At 65.5% G+C, this 20017-nt stretch overlaps 3 protein-coding genes across 6 annotated transcripts; 1 reads left to right on the forward strand and 2 right to left on the reverse strand.

The window, feature by feature from the left end:
* Positions 1–1543: 1543 nt before the first annotated feature.
* On the forward strand, positions 1544–7670 carry FAM171A2 (family with sequence similarity 171 member A2). Its single transcript, XM_033079057.2, has 9 exons — positions 1544–2130; positions 2425–2652; positions 3416–3508; positions 3723–3881; positions 3967–4143; positions 4246–4362; positions 4686–4812; positions 5351–6622; positions 7380–7670. The coding sequence occupies exons 1-9, from the start codon at positions 2109–2111 to the stop codon at positions 7432–7434; spliced, it is 2250 nt and encodes a 749-aa protein (XP_032934948.1). The 5' UTR covers positions 1544–2108; the 3' UTR covers positions 7435–7670.
* Positions 7671–7714: 44 nt separating this feature from the next.
* GRN (granulin precursor) lies at positions 7715–13321 on the reverse strand. Of its 4 annotated transcripts, none has more exons than XM_033079059.1 (13): positions 13276–13321; positions 12274–12377; positions 12127–12198; positions 11944–12028; positions 11758–11861; positions 11528–11675; positions 11348–11454; positions 10604–10718; positions 10425–10522; positions 9627–9869; positions 8619–8861; positions 7970–8254; positions 7715–7888 (listed from the first exon to the last, which is right to left on the reverse strand). In XM_033079059.1, the coding sequence occupies exons 2-13, from the start codon at positions 12361–12363 to the stop codon at positions 7790–7792; spliced, it is 1689 nt and encodes a 562-aa protein (XP_032934950.1). In that variant the 5' UTR covers positions 12364–12377; positions 13276–13321; the 3' UTR covers positions 7715–7789. The 4 variants fall into 4 exon arrangements, with proteins under 4 accessions (XP_032934950.1, XP_032934951.1, XP_032934953.1 ...); XM_033079060.1 differs by lacking the exon at positions 13276–13321 and adding an exon at positions 13196–13273; XM_033079062.1 differs by lacking the exon at positions 13276–13321 and adding an exon at positions 13129–13205.
* Positions 13322–14842: 1521 nt separating this feature from the next.
* Positions 14843–19584, reverse strand: TMEM98 (transmembrane protein 98). Its single transcript, XM_033078903.1, has 7 exons — positions 19501–19584; positions 17279–17457; positions 16727–16858; positions 16443–16476; positions 16049–16164; positions 15588–15647; positions 14843–15101 (listed from the first exon to the last, which is right to left on the reverse strand). Exons 2-7 carry the CDS (start codon positions 17407–17409, stop codon positions 14894–14896), a joined length of 681 nt encoding a protein of 226 aa, XP_032934794.1. The 5' UTR covers positions 17410–17457; positions 19501–19584; the 3' UTR covers positions 14843–14893.
* Between the last annotated feature and the right edge of the window lie 433 nt (positions 19585–20017).

A 20017-nucleotide genomic window follows, 5' to 3' on the forward strand; every position in this document is an offset into this window, starting at 1 on the left:
GGCCTTTGTGTGCGGGGCGGGGGGCGCCGCCGGCAACATCCCCGCCGCCCTCCCCGCCCGACCCCCGCGCCCACATCCCCCCGGCATCTCTTGGCTCCCAACCCCTGCCCCGCACCACTCCAGCCCGACCAACGCCCCCATACCCTCCCGATCCCCGCAGCGACATCCCCCCGACATCCTTTGAACCTCATCGCCCCCCCGCGCACCACCCCCTGATCGATCCCAGCTCCGGCCCCCCCTCCCTGCCCGACCCCGGCCCAGACATCCCTCCGGCATCCCTTGTCTCCGTCACTCCCTCAGCAGCACCGGCCCCCTCCCGACCCCCGCCCCGATACTCCACAGCATCCTCCCGCCCCCACACCCCCATCCCCGCCCGCCCCCGCCCCGAATCCCCACGATCCCAACACCCCCATCCCCTCCCGGCCCCCCCGGTTCCGACACCCCCATCCTTGCCCACCCGCCCTCCCACCGCGCCCCCGTCCATCGCGCCCGTCCATCCCCCTTGTCCATCCTCCGTTCATCCCCGGCTCTGTCTGTCCGGCCGCACCCCCCGTCTGTCTGTCTGTCTCCCCCTCTCCGGGCGGTTCTGGCCGCAGGCGGGCAGAGGGTGATGGGTCGGGGTCCCGAGCAGCGCCAAGGTTTCGTGATGGTGGGTGGGCATCACAAACCAGGAGGTGAAGGAAGTTGGGTGGGGATCGTGGACAGAGCTTGAGGGTGCAGGAGGGTGTGTGAGGGTCCTGAGCAGAGCTTGGTGGGTGGAGGTCCCTGGTCAGGAGGTGCATGATGGTGGGTGGGCAGGGAGGTCCTGAGCAGCATCCGAGGGAGCAGGATGGTAGGGGATGCATCCGGCAGGCAGGGTGGGCTTTGGGGTCCTTGTGATTTCCTGTGACCTCCTCCTGCACCCCAAACCCTCCTGGCAGAGCCCCTGTGCCAGGATGAGGCGTGCCCGGGTGTCAGAGGGGGTCTGTGGAATGAGGAGGAGTCCCTGACCCGTCCTGTCTGTGCTGGCTCAGCTCTCCCGCTGGTGACAGACATGACAGGGCTCCTCACTGCCACCTCAGGGCCTGGCACCCCCTGCCCCGCCTCATGGGATCGTGGGGTCACACTGGGAGGCACTGGGGTCAGACTGGGAGGCACTGGGGAGCCAGCGAGTGGACAGTGTGCCTCGCGGTGGCCTTACTACCCTCTGGGGACCCTTTGGTGATGGTGAAGGGACAGAGAGTGGGGACAGGGACGTGCTGGGGGTGACACCGTGGCCCCCCCTCCCCGGCGGACAGCGGGGTTGGTGCCAGCTGTCCCCCGGCAGCTGCGGGTGGCCGGCGTGTGGCCGCGGGGACATCGCTGCCCGCGGGTGCCGGCTGTCCCCGCCATGCGGGGGGACACCCCCAGCCTCTCCATTCCTGAAACCCGCCCCCCCGCCTCTCTGCATCGCCGGAGCAGCTGCTGCGAATTTCCCTCCCTTGCCCATGGCCACATCTGGGCCGCATCTGGGCCGGGGCGGGCCGGGGCGGGGTGCCTGGTGGAGTGCGGGGTTCCGGGGGGGCCGGAGCTGCGGGGGGCCGGGCGGGAGCCCCGGGGCGCGGGATGAAGGAGGTCGTTGCCTGGGTGACGGCGCCGGAGCCGGGACCGCTGCCAAGGGCTGCGGATCATGCGCAGGATGGCACTGGCTCGGGGGGGCCGGGGGCGCACGGGGGTTTAGGGTCCCCCCTCCCTCGAGCCGGGCCCTTCAGCGGGGACTTGCCGAGGGGATCCCTCCCTCTGCTGCTGATGGGGCCTGCTGGGGTCGAGATCCTCTGACCTTTACCTGGGAGCAGGGTTGTGAGCAGCACCCTGAGGATGGCCTCTAGTGAGGAGTTGAGAGTGATGTGACTGGGTGCACCCACCCGGGTGGACGTGGCACCCTGGGGCACAGGGTGGGCACAGCAGTGATGCTCACACCACCTCAGGACAGTTCCTGCTGCCTACTGGGGAGCACCTGTGACTTGGGTACCTTGACCCACCTGGGTGGTTGCTGTGACCTGCTGGGAATGGTGGGCACTGGGATGGGTCCTACTGCCTGCTAGGATGGTGGCCATGACCCATCAGAATGGTGCCCATGGCTTTCTGGGATGGCACCTGTGACCTGTCAGGGTGAGTTCCACCATCCTGTTTGGATGGTGACCGTAATCCACTGGGACAGGGCACATCACCTGCTGGGATGGTGGCCATCACCCGTCAGAATGGTGGCTGTGATGGTGACCATGAGCCCCTGGGATGGTGTCTGTGACCCCCAGGTTGTGTCCCACCACCTGCAGGGATGGTGGCTGTGCCCGCTGGCTTAGTGGCTGTGACTCCCACCCAGCCTGTCCCCTGTGCCAGTGCTGCTGGGGTGGTGCTGTGCCCGTGCCTGTGCCCAGACCGGTGTCCCCTCCCATGTCCCCGCAGAGGTGCTGCTGCGGGTGCAGGTGTTTGAGAGTGGGACACTGGCCCCGCTGGCACAGGCAGCCCTGGATGTGTTTGGCGCCCGCAGCGCGCTGGCAGCTGGGATCACCGACCACACGGGCACCGGGGTCGTGCCTGTGCCCTACCGCCTGGGCTCCTGGCTGCTTGTCACCGCCGCACGCCGTGGATACGTCACCGCCTCTGTCCCCTGGCGCGTCACCAAACTGCCACGTGAGTCACCAGGACCCCCAACCTGGGGGGGCGCCCAGTGCCTTCCTGGGTGGCTCTGCTTGAGGGTCCCCAGTCTCATGCTGGGGCCTCTAAGTCTGACTGGGGGGCACAATCCCTTCCTGAGGGTTCTGGGTCTGATTGGAGGTCCTAAATTCCTAACTGGGGGGCTCTGAGCCCTGGTATGGGGTCCTTGGTCCCCTACTGGAACCCCCTTACAGGGGACCCCAAATAGATTTCAGTGTAGGGGTCCTTTATAGAAGGGTGTTTGGGAGGGGTCTGGTCCCTTTGGGAGGGTACAACCGTGTCCTTGTGGCCCCCGAGTTCCCCATCCCATCCCAGGGCAGGAGAAGTTGGGGGTGCCATCAATGGGAGGGATCTCCTTGGGGGAGACGCCCACATGGGAGCACTCAGCTGGGGAGGTGGGAATGGGTGTATTGGGATACAGGACCTGTGGGGTACAGGACGGGGATAGGGAATGGGGGGATGTGGGGTACTGGGATGAACACACATGGACAGGGATGGAGGGTGCATGGATGGGGTTGTGGAGGGGGTGCCCTCACCCTGGGCACTGCCTGTTCCTCCTGTCCCTGTCCCCAAATGCACCTGTTCCTCTTGCTGTCTCCCCCTTCCCCACCCCCTCTGCAGACCTCATGCCCCCCTCTCCCCATCAGTCCCCCCAAGCCCTGGAGGAGTGTGCGTGTATTTTTGGGGTCCAGGTGTGTGTATTTTGAGATTCCCCCATCACCCCCTCTTCCCCTTGCAGTCTACGCCTCCATCAGCCTCTACCTGCTCCCAGAGCGCCCGGCCACGCTCATCCTGTACGAGGACCTGGTCCAGATCCTCCTGGGATCCCCAGGTGAGACAGGGGGATGACGCTGGGTGACACCACCAGCCTCCTTGCGTACTGCCACCCACCCTGTGCTCCCCGGCTGAACCACGGGGATGGCGGTGGGTGACAGCACCAGCCCCCTCGGCTGCTGCCGCCAGCCCTGTGCTCCGCAGCTGAGCCATGGGGTTGGAGCTGGGTGGCACCACCCCCCGCAGGTGCTGCCACCGCCGTGTCCCCGCAGGTGGCCGTGGGCAGCCGTGGGCGCAGTTCCCACGGCGGGCAGCCCGCCTGCCCCGCAGCTCCACGTACAGCCAGCTCGCCGCGTCCCTCACCGCCGCGTCTGGCCCCAGCCTGGCCCGCGCCTTCCCCGCCTTCCTCGGGGTCGAGCAGGACAGCAGCGGTACGGGGGACACCGGGGACTTGGGGGATGGGGGGCACACTCCATGTGGCCCCCCTTAGGGATGTCCCCATCCTTGTCCCCGCAGCCAATGGCACCTGGCTGGAGCTGGCGCCGGTGGCGGCTGTCAGCGTCCACCTGTTCACCGGGAACGGGACCGAGGTGCCGCTGGCCGGCCCCGTCCACTTGTCCATCCCTTTGGCCCCCGACGCCGCGGCCGTGGTGGCCACCAGTGTGCCAGCCTGGAGGTTTGACCCCAAGAGCGGTGAGTGGTGACTGGGGCGTGGCAGAGAGGGACACAGTGACTGCTGGGGTGTGGTGGGGGTGTGATGAGGTTGAGGGGTCTCAACCCCGTGTGTCCCCACAGGGCTGTGGGTCCGTAACGGGACGGGGCTGATCCGAAAGGAAGGCCGGCAGCTGTACTGGACATTTGTCTCCTCCCAGCTGGGATACTGGGCAGCAGCTCTGCCCTCCCCCAGCACAGGTAAGGTGACACCCGTGGGTGCCCTCCCAGTCTGTGTGTCCCTTGGCTCTGGGGACAGGCTGCCTGAAGAGGGGGTGGCGGCACCTTGGGCTGCTTCCCTCTCCAACCTCCCTGTCCCAGGGCTGGGACCACTCTGGGGTGCTCCTGGTGGGGTGAGGGCTCCCCCTGATCCCATTGTTTTGAGGGCTGTCTGAGGCTGGGGGGCCATTGCAGCCCCCTGGGGTGCTCTGGGGAGTTCCCTTTGCCCCTGTGTCCCAGGGCTCTCCACAAGCAGCCCTGCAGGGTACTCTTGGGCTGCCCCTGTCTGACCCTGTTGTCCCCAGGGCTTGTGGCGATGGCAGCGGGTGTGACAGACATCACCACCTACCACACCATCTTCCTCCTCACCATCCTGGGTGCCCTGGCCCTGCTCGTCCTCATCCTCCTCTGCCTCCTCATCTACTACTGCAGGTCAGCACTGGCTGTGTCCTGACTGTGGTGACCGTGTGGGAATGAGGTCAGCAGCCACCTGTAACCCCTGGGAGCCCCAGAGCTGGGAGGGACCATTTTCTGGCACTCTGTAACTGGTTATGGGGAGGGGGAAGCATCCTCTTGGTACTCCTGAGAGCCCTATATCTGGCTTTAGGAAAGGGGGCACCACCCCACAGGACCCCCAGGTGCACTAGGCCTGACTATGGGGAAGGGGCACCACCCTTGAGTGCCCTGTCACTATTTTTGAGTAACTGCCCCTTGGAACTCCAAATGCCCTATAGTTGGCTACGGGGAGGAGGCACCAGCCTGTGGCACCTCTGGGTGCTCTTTAGCTGGATTTGGGAGCCAGACACCAATCTCCAGAATCCCTGGCTGTCCTGTGGCTGGCTTGGGAGGATGGACACCACTTCCCAGTCCCCCTAGGTGCCCTACAGCCCCCTGCTCTAGCTCCTTGCAGCAGGCGAGGGAGGGGGGGACAGGGGGACCCCCGAGCCCACGTGGCCCCGTCTCCCCGCAGGCGGCGGTGCCTGAAGCCGCGGGCTCAGCACCGCAAGCTGCCGCTGCCGGGCCCGCTGGACGCGGCGCGCCGGGACCAGGCCACCTCGGTGTCTCAGCTGGACCTCCTGTGCGGGGGCAGCCACCTGGAGACCGCCTCCTCGGGGGGGGACACCGACCTGCCCACCCCCAGCCTGCCCCCCTCGACCCGCGAGCTGACCCCCGCCCGGCCGGACTTCTTCCAGCCGCCGGCCCCGGCCCCGCTCCGCGCCGGCCCTCGGGCCCCGGCCGCCACGCTGGCCCCCCGCCGCCGCCAGCCCCCGGCCCACGAGGACTACGGGCGCCCCGGCGAAGCCTTCGGCCTCCGGGCCGCCCGCTCGGTGGATGGGCTGCAACCACCCGATGAGCACCCCCGGGGCACCCCCGCTTTCCCCCCGCGGCCCCCCTCGCCCTCGTTCTCCCGTTATGGGGCGCAGCCGACCGAGCACCCGCTGCCTGAGCCCCCCCCGCGCCCGCCCTCGCTGGCCCCCCCTGGCCCCCTGCTGCTCTGCGGGCCCCTGGACCGGGGCGGGGGGCCCGAGGATGTTTACCGGGGGGTGATGCCCACCCTCCTCATCCCCGCCCGCTACATGCGCCTGGCCCCTGGCGAGCCCGAGGGTCCCCCCGAAGCCGATGGGGGACCCGGTTCGACGGCGGCGACGGCCGCGCCCCCGCCCCCCGCATCCTCCGGGCAGCCCTTCGAGGAAGGGGAAAACTGGGGCGGGGCTCGTGCCCCCCAACCGGTGAGTGGCTCGGTGGCCATCCCGGTGCTGCTGGACGGGTCGGCGGTGGCCCAGCTCAACGGGGAGCTGCAGGCGCTGGCGGGGCAGCAGCTCCTGGAACTGGGGGGACCGCCACCCCCGAGAGCTTGGTTCGTGTCCCTGGACGGGCGCTCCTCCCAGGTTCGGCATTCCTACATCGACTTGCAGGGCAGCGAGAGGGGCCCCGGCCCCGCGCCCCCTCCCCGCCTGCCCCGGGCTGCTGGAGGCGGGGAGGAGGACGGGGGGCCCCGGCCCCCCCTGCCCGCAGCCTCCCCCGAGGACAGCTCGCTGGCCCCCTTGCTGGAAGCGGGCAGCGGGGGGCGGCGAGGGGGGGGCAGCGGGCGCAGCAGCGCCAGTGAAGCCCCCCGAGACTCCCTGACCAGCCCCGAGGAGGAGGCGCTGGCCGAGGCAGGCGACGGAGGGGACGAGGGGGGCGACCGCAAGAGCCCCTGGCAGAAGCGGGAGGAGCGGCCTCTGATGGTCTTCAATGTCAAGTGAGTGTGGGGAGGGCGGTCGCCTGGTCCAGGGGTGGGGGGCAAATCCCGGGAGATGGTGGGGACCACCACTGCCATCACTCGTCTCAGCCCACCAATGTCTTGCCCGGCCACTGTCTCCTCCCTCCACCGTCCTCTGTCCCATCGCTGTGCCATCCCACTGCCATCTCATCCCACCACCATCCCATCCATCATCCTGTCCCGTCAGTCCCATCTCACCACAATCCCACACAGCCATCATCTCATCCCACTGCTGTCATCCCCATCCCACCTTCCCACCACCCTGTCCTGTCACTGTCCCATCTTATACTGCCCTGCCATCACACCATCCTGCCTTGTCACTGTCCTTTCCCACCACCGGCCTGGCACACCAACATCCTCTCCTGCCACCATCATGTCCCATCACTGTGCCACCTCACCACAATCCCACTCCACCACGATCTCATCCCACCACCACGGTTCCTTTCTGTCACCAGCCCTCCCACTGGTCTCACCCATTCGGGCCCCTGTTCCTTGCCCAGCCCCTCCCAGTCCGGCCAGGGGCGGGGCCAGAGAGACCACACCCAGGTCACCCGTGTCCCCAGCTGCCTGGGACCCCCACCCTGTGCCACCAGGTCCTGCTACACGGGATCCTGCTGCCCCTATCCCCTCCGTGTCCCACCCCAACACCACCATCCACCTCCCTCTTTTGGGTGTGGGAACTGCATGCTCCATGTTCCCGCAATCCTGAGCCATGTCCCCACTTGTGTCCCTGCAGGACAGGGGGGGCTGGCACTGCCCCCCGAGCCAGTGGTGCCTCCAAGCTGCCGTAGGAGCCAGGGGGCCCGTGTCCCCCCACCCTCATCCCCCTTTGGATTTTAACTGTGTTTCTAAACGTTTTCTACGTGGTGAGGATGAAGAGGGGTCATTGAGGCCAGGCTGGCAGAGGGGGGGCCATGGGGACCCCCCCGGGTGCCAGGCTGGGCAGGAAGCTGCTGCCTGCACCTGCCTGCACGTCCTGCCTGCTCCTTAGAGGCATTAATATATTAAACACACAAAATCCCCCCTGCCTCCGCCTCCTGCCTCAGTTTCCCCCTCACCAGGGGCCATGGGTGGAGTTTCTTCTAGAAACCGTTTATTGGGGTGGTGGCACTCGGGGGCGGCGGCGGTGGTGGTGTTCCAGTGACATCAGAGCAGGTCCCAGCGCTGGGGGCTGCACCCCCAGCCTGCCCTGGTGCAGCGGGACCCTGCAGGGCAGCAGTGGCGGCCGTCAGAGCAGCAGGAGCCCTGCAGAGACAGACGGAGTGAGGAGGGGTGATGCCAGCCCCACCCCCGCCCCCACCCCCACCCTGGTGTTCCCCCACTCACCTGGGCGAAGGGGCAGCACCCCCAAGAGCCTCCCCGGGCCTGGCAGCACCGCTGGCCCCTGTGGCAGGAGCCGGTGGCACCGCAGGGCACGAGGCCACCTGAGTGGGTGTCAGTGGCTCGCAGTGGGACGGGGGATGCCCGGCGGGGGGCTGAGGGGCCCTGGCGCGGGGCTGCGGGGGTTGGCACTAGCGGGGTGGGTGCCAGCAGCTTCTCACAGCTCTCCGTGGCCAGGTTGCAGGTGTAGCCCCGAGGACAGCAGTGCTGGTGGTCCCCACAGCAAACGGCCTGGGGGACACACAGTACAGGGTCACTGGGGGACATGGGTATCTGGGGGACATGGGTATCTGGGGGACATGGGTGTCCAGGTACCAGGGACAAAGGTATATCAGGGACCCAGGTACCTGGGTGTCCCCAGCAGAGCCCCAGGGACTGTGTCAAACTCTGCCTCCAAGGTGCCCATGGAGGGGACCAGAGACAAATGTGGGAGTGTCCCATGTCCCTGCTCCCCCGCAGCCCTGCTTGTCCCCAAAGGGCCACCCCCACAATCACAGGGCTCTGTCCCAACTCCTTTCCATTCCATTCCCAAATCGTCATTCCCCAGGACAATACCCTACCCCCAGGACCCCAAGCCCCACGAATTCTCCCACACCTGCTCGAGGGGGCAGCACCCCCAGGTGCCCAGGCTCAGCCGGCAGCACGTGCTCCCATCAGGACAGCTCGTCGTTTCATCACAAATGACATTTCCCGATGTCACCTGTCCCCCCCGGGGCAGTGCCGGGGTCTTGCGCACCCAGGGCTGGCGGGTGCCCCCCTGCTGGAGGCAGCTGCCCCCCTCGGGGTCGCAGGTGTAGCCCTGGGGGCAGCAGTGCACGTGGTCGGGGCAGCAGACAGCCTGGGGGGCAAAGAGGGAGGGCTGAGCACAGGGGACTCCCAGCAACACAGCTGGGGACCACCAGGGGACAAGTCCCCTCCTGCCTGTTCCTGCCCCCTGTTCCATACGCCCCCTAGACCCAGCCTGGCTCCATCCCCACTTTGAGTGGGGCAGATATGGGGACCCCCTCATGATGCTTCTGCCCCTCTGTGGGACACAGGAACATCCCTGAGCATCCTGATGTCCCTGAGCACCCCAGTGGCCTTGTGTGCCTTTGTCACCTCCTGCCACTGGAGCCCCAAATTTGCCCCAGTTAGCAGAGGGGGTCTGACTGGGACTGGGGGGCAGCAAAAGGGCCCTGTGCCCCATGGGAACATCAGGGGTTTAATGCCTACCCTGTCCTTCCTGGAGGACAAGGGATATCTGCCCTCACCCTGCCCAGGGGACATCTGCCGTTGTCCTTCAAGCAGCAAAAGGGGACAGCTGGCCTTGACCCTCCTGGGGAAAAGGGAACATTGGCCTTCGTCCCCTCAGGGGACAGGAGACACCCTGTCCACGGGGCTGTTGAGGGGGACAGGTAGTTGCTGTGCCCTGCTGAACATTCTCATGTCTCCCAGAAAGATGCTCCCCTCGGGTGCCTTGAGCCATGTCCCCTCCTCCAAGGACACCCCAGGACCCCCTGGAATCTCTGCTCAGTCCAGGACCTCCACTGCCATGGGTGCAACCCTGGGTCCCCCATCCCACACAGCCATGGACCCCCATGGCCATGGGCAGAGCCCCCCACACCTGCTCCAGGGGGCAGCACCCCCAGGTGCCCAGGCTCAGCCGGCAGCACGTGCTCCCATCAGGACAGCTCGTCGTTTCATCACAAATGACATTTCCCGATGTCACCTGTCCCCCCCGGGACAGCGCCGGGGTCTTGCGCACCCAGGGCTGGCGGGTGCCCCCCTGCTGGAGGCAGCTGCCCCCCTCGGGGTCGCAGGTGTAGCCCTGGGGGCAGCAGTGCACGTGGTCGGGGCAGCAGACAGCCTGGGGGCAAAGAGGGGGGGCTGAGCACAGGGGACAGTCCCAGGTCACAGGATGGGGGACAAATGTGTCTGCTCCTGCCCATTCCTGCCAACCCCATTCCCTAACCGGCCCCAGCAGTGAGGAAGGGGGAATATGGGGATGCCCTCATCACTCTTGACCTCCCCCCTCAGTGGGTTTTGGGAAGGTCCCTGAGCATCCCAGTGGCTTCATGTCCCTTCACTACCTCCTGCCACTGGAGCCCCAGACTGGTTCCAATTAGTACAAGGGGTCTGACTGGGGGATGTCAGAGTGACTGTCACCCCCATCCCCGCGGAACATCAAGGAATGGGAGTCCTCCTGGGGTACAGGGGACATCTCCCAGTCTTGGAGGGGCACAGGGGACCCCAGTCCTTTTCCCTCCCAAGGTGGACATGGAACATCAAACCTTGTTCAGGGCAAGTACAAGGAACCCCCCACCCTTGTCCTTCTCAGTGGAACAAGACACAGCTGTCCTCATCCCACCCAGGAGGACAGGAGCCATCTGCTTGTCCTGGGGGGCACAGGGGACCCCCATACCTGCTCAAGGGGGCAGCACCCCCAGGCCCCTGAGCTGAGCCGGCAGCATGTGTTCCCATCGGGACAGCTCGTCACCTCGTCACACTTGACATCATGAGCTGGGGATAGGGGATAGTCAGGGCTTGTGTTCCCTCCCCGGGGCAGAACAGGGGGGTGGTTGCTCCCTGGGGGGGTCTTACCTCGGGGCAGTGCTGCCAGGGGTGCAGAGCCCCCCAGGGAGGTGCAGGTGGAGTGGACCAGGTCACAGGTGGTGCCCTGGGGACAGCAGTGCTGCCCGTCACCGCAGCACACAGCCTGGTGGGAGACACAGGACGACAAGGACCCTTGGGGATGGGGACAGGGGGTGCACAGCACAGGGGGCGCACAGCACAGGGGGCATGGTACGGAGGTGCCCCGGGGACAGCAGTGCTGCCCATCACTGCAGCACACGGCTTGAGGGGAGAGATATGGGGTGACAGGGACCCAGGGGACAAGCACAGCAAGAGGGGCCTGGCATAAGGTGCCTGGGGTACCGTGCAGGGCGCCTGGTATGGGAGACATGAACACAGGGTGGGCACAGAGGGTCCAGGGCCCAGTGTCCACCACAGGATGCCCAGCAAGGCGTGTCTGGTGTGGGATGATTTGGACAGGGTGCCCAAACTAGGGTGCGTGGCATCACTATGGGGTGCTTGGAATTGGGATGTCCAGAATGGGGTGCCTGCATGGACAGGTACAGGTGAATGGTGTGTGCTGGGGGTGTGGGGTGCCTGGTGTGGACTGCCCAGTGAAGGGGTGCCTGGCAAGGGGTGCTTGGTTTGGTGTGCCTGGTGGAAGATGACCAGAATTTGGGTGTCTGGCATGGGGTGCTGGGCACAGGAGGTTTGGCAAAGCTGCCCATCCCACAGTGCCTGTCCCGGGGTGCCCATGGCTGTGCCAGCACTCACGTTCTGCAGGGGACAACAGCCGTACTGCGTTGGGGACAGCTGGCAGCAGGTCGCTCCATCGGGACACGCTGAGCGGCCATCGGGACACAGCACCTGGTGCACCGTGACTGAGGGGACACACAGTGTCACTGTGTCCCCTCCAAGGGCACAATGAGGGCACCCTGAGGGGACAGCCCTTACCTGGGGCAGGGGGCTGGCGCTTCCAGGCAGGGAAGGCTGTGCTCATGGGGACGTCAGTGTCACCAGTGGGAGACACGCAGCGCCCGTGGGTTAGGTCGCAGATGGTCGCATGGGGACAGCAGTGCACCTTGTCAGCACAGCATGAGGCCTGTGGGTGCCAGCCGTGCTCGTCACAGCAGTGGTCATACCAGGCCCCACCCTCAGTGTCCCCGTGTCCCCACACTCCATACCTGGGGCATGGGGCAGCACCCCCAGGCACCGCTGCTTGTCACACAGCATGTGGCATCATCAGGACACTCAGACTGGCCATCAGGACAGGGGACAGCACGGGGGGCTGCGGAGACAGGTGAGACATCCCCGTGTCCATCCTGTCCCCTCGAGGCCCACCCCTGCCCCCCACCAGTGTCCCCTCGTACCCAGGTCTGTGACACAGGATTCCCCATCAGCACTGCAGTGGGATCCTCGGGGACAGCAGCGGTGGCCCCCAGCACAGGGGACACTCTGGAGAGAAAGAAGGGGGTGGAAGGCCAGTGGGTCAGGGAGTGCCCCCCAAATGGCAGGGAGAGGGGGGAAACTGAGGCACAGGGGAGGGGGCTCACCTCTGGCAGCTGGCAGTTGGCAGGACAGGATGAGCTGTCCTGGCACCCCATTGCACTGCGGGCAGGACCAGCCTGGGGTGGTACAGGGGGGGTTATCATCTCCTGCTGAGATCCCCCCCCGACCCCCCCCAAACCCTGCACACTCACCGGGGTGATGGGGCAGGGTCCCCCATGGGGACACGGCAGCTGGGCCCCCACGCCGGCCAGGGCCACCCATAGCAGCAGGAGGGTCCTCATGGCTCTGGGTGCACCTGCAGGACACCCCCCCGAACCAACCAGCCTCAGTTTCCCTTCTCACTAAGTGGGTGGGGAGCCCTGCCCCCCAAATCTCACTTCTTCTTTAAGCCATGTGTTGCAAAAGTCCCAGCCCCCCACTTTACCCGGGCCACCACTTTACCCAGTTCCCTCACCCCGGGGTGCTGGGGGTCACCTCAGGGTGCTGGGGGTCCCCCACAGAAAGTGGGGGGAGCACTGCGGCGTGTGGCACCCCAACCGCACCCCGATAACATCTCCCTGCGGCGCCGGACGGGGCCCCCCCGCCGCTCCCCCTCCCATCCCACTTCCACAATCACTTTCACTTCCCTTTCCCCGCTGCTGACTCCTCCCGCCTGGCCCAAGGCTGTCACGGGGGGTTGTGTCCCACGGGGGGGCTCTGCTCCCCTCGCTGCCGGGACGGCTCGGGGGGACCCTGATGTCACTGCAACCCCCCACCCCTGCGACCCCCCAGGGCAGGGCTCGGCTCTACCCCCCGACATCCCCCAGCACCAGACCCAGCGTTCCCAGCGTTCCCAGCAGAGACTGGGATGCCTCCCAGTAGGGACGCCCAGGACCTCCCAGTGTTCCCCCATGACTCCCAACACCTCCCGGGGAATCCCAGTGCTCCCCATGACTCTCAGTATCTCCCAGTGGACCCTGTGACTCCCAGTTCCTCCCAGTACCTCCCAATGCTCCCAGCACTTCCCAGTCGTCCGTATGACTCCCTCGTCCGTATGACTCCAGTACCTCCCAGTGGCCCCCGTGACTCCCAGTGCTCCCAGTGCTCCCAGCACCTCCCAGTGGCTCCCAGTACCTCCCAGCTACGCCCGTGTCTCCCAGTACTCTCAGTCCGCCCGAGTCACCCCGTGACCCCCGGTACCTCCCAGTACCCACCAGCGCTCCCAGTTCCCTCTCCCGGTCCCCGCCGCAAGCCCCCCCGTCCCGCTGACCGCATGCCCCGCCCCCCGTCGCCCATTGGCCGCCCGCCGGAGTTGCCGCGCCCCCATTGGCCAGCCCGGGTGAGGGGGCGGGCACAGCGCCCGCCTCACGCCGTCACGTGACGGGAGACCACGTGACCACACCCCCTCCCTCCCCCCGGGGCTCCGGGCGGTGCGGGCGGGGGGGCTCGGCCGGACCCCCGGGCCCGGGTTGGCCGGGGCGCGGACCGGGCACACGGACCCTCCAGACCCCCTGCCCGGGGCACACGGACCGCCCTGCCCGCGGCAGGGACTCCTCTGCCTGCAGCCTTGACCTCCCCTGTGCGGCTCCGGACCCCGTCCTAGGGCACGGCCCCCCTCACCTAGGGCACAAACCCTGCTGCCCGGGTCACAGACCCCCCAACCCGGGGCACAGGGTTTCGCCCCTCGGTGCTACTGAGCCCTCCAGACCTCGCTCCCAGGGCAGGGCATCACCCGCAGACAGCTCCAGCCCACAAATCCTCCCCAAGCCCCTCAAGCTTCCATCAGCCCTCACAGCCTCCTCCCCCATCTCCTCGACCCTCCCAAAACTCCGGTCTTTGTTCCCCCAATTCCCCATCCTCCGTCCCAATGCCCACAAGTGCCCCTAAATCCTCTCCAAATCCCCTCCAACTCTCTATGCCCCAAAGACCACTTCAACCTCTCCAACTCTTCCCAAAACTTTCAATCTCCATCTCCAAACCTTTCCCACCGCCACAAGCTCCCCTAAATCCCCTCCAATGCCAACGTCCCTCCACCTCCCCAAACCCCTCTTCCAACCGACACCAAATATTCCCTAAACTCCCAACTTCCCCTCCTACACTAAATCCCTCATTCTCCCTCAACTCCCCCAAATCACTCCCAGCCTCCCCAGTCCCAGTAAATTCACTCCAAAACCTCTTCCAACCATTCCAACATTCCCTAAACCTCCCTCCAAACCCTCCCTAAATTCCAAACCTCCCCTTTCATTACCCCAAATCCTCTACAAACCCCCCAAACCACCTCTGACCTTCCAAATTCCTTTAAGTCCATGCCAACCTCCCCCCACACTCCCTCCCCAGCACCCCCAGCCTCTCCCTAGACCCCCAACTCTTTCAAATTCCCCTCCACCGCCCTGAAATCCTCTCAAACCCCCTCCCAAGCCCCCAAAACCGTTCCTAGACCCGCAACCCCAACAAACCTGCCTCCAAAGCCCCAAACCACCTCCAGCCTTTTCAACCCCTCCAAACCCCCTCCACACTTCCTTCCAAGCCCCCAAACCCTCCCTAGACCCTCACCCCTCCAAATCCCCCTCCACCCCCCAAAATCCTCTCTAAACCCCCCAAACCACCTCCAACCTTCCAAACCCTATAAAATCCTTTAAACTCCCCTTCCAACCTTTCTCCACACTCCCTCCCAAGCCCCCCAATCCATCCCTAGACCCCCAACCTCCCCTTCAACAAACCCGTTCTGCCCTCAGACCCATCCCCATCTCCTCTCCACGCAGACATCACATCACCAGCCCATCCCAGAGCTGCCCGTGCCAGGGCTGGGGGCACATGGGGCCTTTATTGGGGTCAGATGGCCGACTGCTCCTGGCGGGGGGGCTCGCTGGGGGCCGGGGGCCGCTCGGGCTCGGTGGCCATGGCAGCCTGGCGCAGCACAGCCATGTGCTCCTCGGCGGCTGCCAGGGATCGCTCGACCCAGTGGCGAGCGGCCGGCTGGCGACAGGCGCTGCGGGTCACCAGCACCAGGTGACTGACCGACAGCAGCAGCGCCGCGGCCCTGCGGGGACACGGGGCTGTCACCACCCTGTCACTGCCCCGTCACCTCCCTGCCCCGTGGTGGCTTCCTCAGCAGCAGCGTGGCCCCAGTCTGCCTGTCTGTGGTGACCACGGACAGGACCCAGGGAATGTGTCTCAGGGAGTTTGGGATGGAGCTCAGGGAAAGGTTCTTCCCCCAGAGGGTGCTGGGCACTGCCCAGGCTCCCCAGGGAATGGTCTCAGCCCCGAGGCTGCCAGAGCTCCAGGAGTGTTTGGACAGCGCTGACAGGGATTGCTGGGGGGTCTGTGCAGGGCAGGAATTGGACTGGATGATCCTTGGGGTCCCATCCCAACCTGGGATATTCTGGGATTTGGTCACACCAAGGGGCCTCCCCCTCCTGCTGGGTCACCTGGGGGTGTCCCCAGAGGTGTGGTATGGGATGGGGGGGTCCCCACCCGCAGGTATCCCCCCAACCCGTAATGTGCCTGTCCTTCCCGCCACTGTCACCTCGCATCCAGCAGTTTGGGGTCCAGCGGGGGGTACATGGATCTCACCACGTCGTCCACCCTGTGGTGGGGACACCATTAACTCCAGGGGACACTGTGGTGACACCTCCAGCATACCCATCCCAGGCCTCAAGAGCCCTCTTGGAGCCCTGGGATCCCCTAGAGCCCCAGGGACTCCCTGAGCCCCAGGACACCTCCCAGAATCCCCAGACACCCCTTAAGTCCCCAGGTTTCCCTCCAGAGCCCCCAGGGACAACCCCCAGTGCCTCGAGATCCCCTCCCCCTGCCTCCCAAGAGCCCTGGGACATCCTCAGAACTCCCACGACCCCTCCAGACGTACCCTGTCTCAAATCTCTGGGCACCCTCCAGAGCCCTGGAATTCCCCTCATCCCCAGTCCCTGGGGACACTCCAGAGCCACAGGGCCCCGAGAGCCCAAGGACCTTCCAGACATCCCCTGTCACCTGGGGCTGATGCGCTTGGCCACCACGATGATGTCACCCAGGCTGGCCGGGGATTTCACGCGTGCGCCCGAGCCCATGGTCATGGCCACCAACTTCTCCGTCAGTGTGTGACAGATCTGGGGGACAGTGCTGGGCACTCAGTGCCACCATCACCACTAGTGCCACCATCACCACCAGTGCCACCATCAATACCAGTGCCACAAGTGCCACCTACCATCAGCACCAGTGCCACCAGTAACAACGTCACCGTTGCCATTACGACAAGTGCTGTCCACCATTGACACCAATGTCACTAGTGCCATGGTGCCACCATTGCCACCGGCTCTACCAGTAGCACCAGTGCTGCCATTACCACCAGTGTCACCACTGCCACCCGTGCCATGCCCTGTCTCACCTTCAGGATGGCGATGCAGTGGGACACCAGACCCCTGTGGAGAGGGAGGAGAGTGTGAATCCACCTGTGTCCCCCATGCTCTGTCCTTGTCCCCTGTGTGTCCCCCCTCTCCTGCCAGCCCACACCCCACACCCCCATACCTGTGGGGATATTCCCACCCCAAGACCATCTTGAGGACCATCCCCATGGCTTGGTGACCTCCAAATCTGTCCCCTGCATCTCATGATGGGGTCCTGACACTGCACAGGGATCCCCAGCAGTGGGGGGACACAAGGGACACTCACGAGGCATCTTCAACCCAGTCCTCGTTCTCCAGGATGGCCTCGATGTGGGGGTTGGTGATGACCACGTCATCCAGCTCCAGCTCTGAGGGCTCTGATGGCGTCTCCGTGGTCCCCATCAGGTCCACAATGGGTCTGCCAGAGACATGGGGGACATCCCACCAAGGGCCAAGACCCTGGGCTGCCCCACAGCCCCAATGGCCCTGATGCTGGTGGACATGTCCCCATCTTTGTCCCCCTGGTGAAATGGATGTGTCCCAAATTTCTTCCCTCTGATGATGCTGCACATGTCTGCTGCATCACAGTGGACGTGTCCTCATCTTTGTTCCCTGGATGATGTTGGACATGTTCCCAGCTTTGTCCCTTTGATGAGGGCAGATGGGTCCCCATCTCTGTCCCCTTGATGATGGTGGGTGTGTCCCCATCTTTGCCCCCCTGATGACCATTGTCTCCTTGATGGTGCTGGACATGTCCCCAGCACTGTCCCCAGCCATGTGGGTTGGGGTGCCTCCCTGGTGGGGACAGGGACGCTGCCACCCCTGCAGGGTCACTCACTTGGTGTCGTAGTGGTGGCGCAGGTCCTTGGGGTGACAGTAGCGCTGCCTGCACACCACGACCAGTGCCACGAAGGATGCCAGGAAGATGGTGGCCAGCACCCCGATGGCCACGATGACAACAGTCTCCATGGCTGGTCCCTGCTGGAGGGCTCAGGTGTCTGGTGCCATCACTGTACACTGGAGAGGCAGTGACAGGGGGACCAGGGGTTGGAACCCCACGTATGTTTTCTTCTCCATCCCCGCACCCCAAAACATCCAGCCAGGACCTCGTCTCACCCCCAGATAGATCCCTGTTCCCAGGATCTTTCTAGAGGCAGTGTGACCTGGGGGATGCGGTGACTCTGGCTGTGGGGTGCAGCAGGATTTGGGGAGCTGCCCTCATCCCATCACCATGGCCATGGGGACACGGAGACAGGGGCTGGGGTCAGGAGAGCAAGGCCTGGGCCATAGGGGGCTGTGGGGACCCCCAGAGTGTGTCCTTCTCAGGACTCCCACCCACAAACTTGTTCCAGGCTCCCCAGAGCCTGACCCTGATAGGGACCCCCAGAGCCTTCCCCTCTGGGGACCCCAGAGACTGATCCCTATAGGGACACCCAGAGCCCCCTCCCTACAGGGCCATGGGGCTCCCAGAGCCTGGTCCCTAAGGAGGCCTCCCCCCAGATCTGATTCCTATGGGGTCATGTGGACCTCCAAAGCCCCTTTTCCATGGGGATCCCCCAAAGCTGCTTCCAGTTGGGCCATGGGCACCCCCCGAGACACTCCTGCTGCAGTGGCAGGGCCTCTGTGTCCCTGTCCCCATGGACAGCAGCCATACCAGGCCCAGGGGACCCCATGTCCCCACACAGACGGACTGGGAGTCCCTGCTGGGTTCCCACTCTGCGGGGGGACCCTGCTGTGCCCATCCCGCGGGCTGGGGGCTCCATCCTTGCCCTCCCTACCTGCTCCAGCCGGGAGGCACCGCCAGGCGGGACACGGGCACACACGGGGACGGTGCCACTTCCGTGCTGGGTGTGCAAACACCGCCAGCACCAACCTTTGCCCCCTGACTCACGCCTGGGCCCCCCACAAAGGGGGGGTGCAGGATGGGCCCCCCAAAATCCTCCAGCCCCACTGCTAGCCCACTCCCCCCACCCTTTTTTTCTTTCTCCCCTAAATCCCATTGAATTTTAAGCCAGGTTTAGAGATTTGGCTTAAATTTCCAGACCGGTTGTACTTTTCCCTGCAACCCCACAAGGTTGGGGACAGTGAGGGGGGGACAGGGTGGCCCTCCCCACCCCCCCTCTGCCACTTTCTCACTGCGATTAAAGCCTTAAGAGGGATTTTGGCTGCCAAAGCTGCTTTTGGCTGTAACCCCCTGGTGCCTGGTCTGGGGAGGGGCACAGATCCGGGAGTGTCCCCAGGCACCCCAAAGTGATGCCAGCATGCCCCCAGCCCCAGGGGTGTCCCTGTCCCGGCTGGGATGTGGTCAGACCCTGCCTGTGTAGCACCAGGGAAGATGGGACCTGGTACCAAGGGGAAAGGGGGAGTCTAGGGGGTAGCATTGGGAGAGGGGCTCACTGCTGGGGGGTTTGGGGGGGCTCAGGGATGGGGGGACGCTGCTGGGGAGTTTGGGGGGGGCCTGGGAGTGGGGAGATGCTGCTGGGAGGGCCCTATGAGGAAGTGGGGGGGGTGGGCTGCTGATGGGGGGGGGTGTCTGGAGAGTCCCTGTGAGGGTCTGGGGGGAGGTGGGAGCTGCTGGGGGGTACTGGGGGTCCCGTGAAGCTCTTGAGCTGCTGAGTGGGTCCTGCGAGGATCTGGTGGTGGGGGCTTTGCTGTTCAGGGGGTCCAGGAAACTCTGTGAGTGTCTGGGGGGTGTGGGGGGGTCGCTGCTGGAGGGGGACCCGCGGGTATTTGTCTGGGGGGTCCTGGGAGGCGGGAGGGGGTCGCTGCCGGCAGTTCCCGGTCTCGCACAGCCCCGGTTACCGGGGGGCACGGGGCTGATGGGGTCCGGCCTGGCCCTGGGGGACCCTCCGGGGGTGCAGGGGGGGGCAGGGGTCTCTGGGGGGTCCCGGCACGGCTCTATGGGAGAGATCGCTCCCAGGGGACCCCTACAGCGCCTGGGGTCCCGTGGGGGACTGGGGGGTGGCTGGGGGAGTCCCGGGCCGGAGATCCCCTCCCAACTCACCCAGCCGGTCCCTGAGACCCTCCCGGGCCCACCCAACCCCTCCCGCAGCCCCGCACCTGGAGCGGCTCCGCGGCGGCCGCGAACAAGATGGAGCCGGGCAGGGGGCGCGGAGCGGGGCCAGGAGCGGGGTGGGATCGGGATGGGAGTGGGGATCGGCCCGGCTCTGCCCCCGGCACCGCCTCCCCTCCCTCCCCGAGGGGGCCCGAGGGCCCTCTGCGCTCTCGCAAAGTTCTAAAGTGTGTTCCATGCATCCAAAAGTGTCCCAAAATGTCCCAAAGTGCTCCCACTGCACTCCCGAAGAATCCCCTCTTGTCACAAAGTATCCAGCGCATCCCAAAGTGGCTCTGTTCTGTCCCAAAGTGCCCTTGCTGCACCCTCAAAGCATTGTCTTGTCCACCAAAGTATCCCCTTGTGCCCCCAGATTTCCCCCTTGCATTCCAAACAGTCCCTTTCCTATCCACAATTGTGTCCCTATGTGTCCCAAAGTGTCCCAGTAGAAGCCCAAATTGTCCCCATTGTGTACCAGACCACCGTCCATGCACTCCTGAAGTTTTCCTTTGTGTCCTGAAAATC

Source organism: Catharus ustulatus, chromosome 23 (genome assembly GCF_009819885.2).
Source record: "Catharus ustulatus isolate bCatUst1 chromosome 23, bCatUst1.pri.v2, whole genome shotgun sequence".
Classification (NCBI taxonomy): Eukaryota; Metazoa; Chordata; class Aves; order Passeriformes; family Turdidae; genus Catharus; species Catharus ustulatus.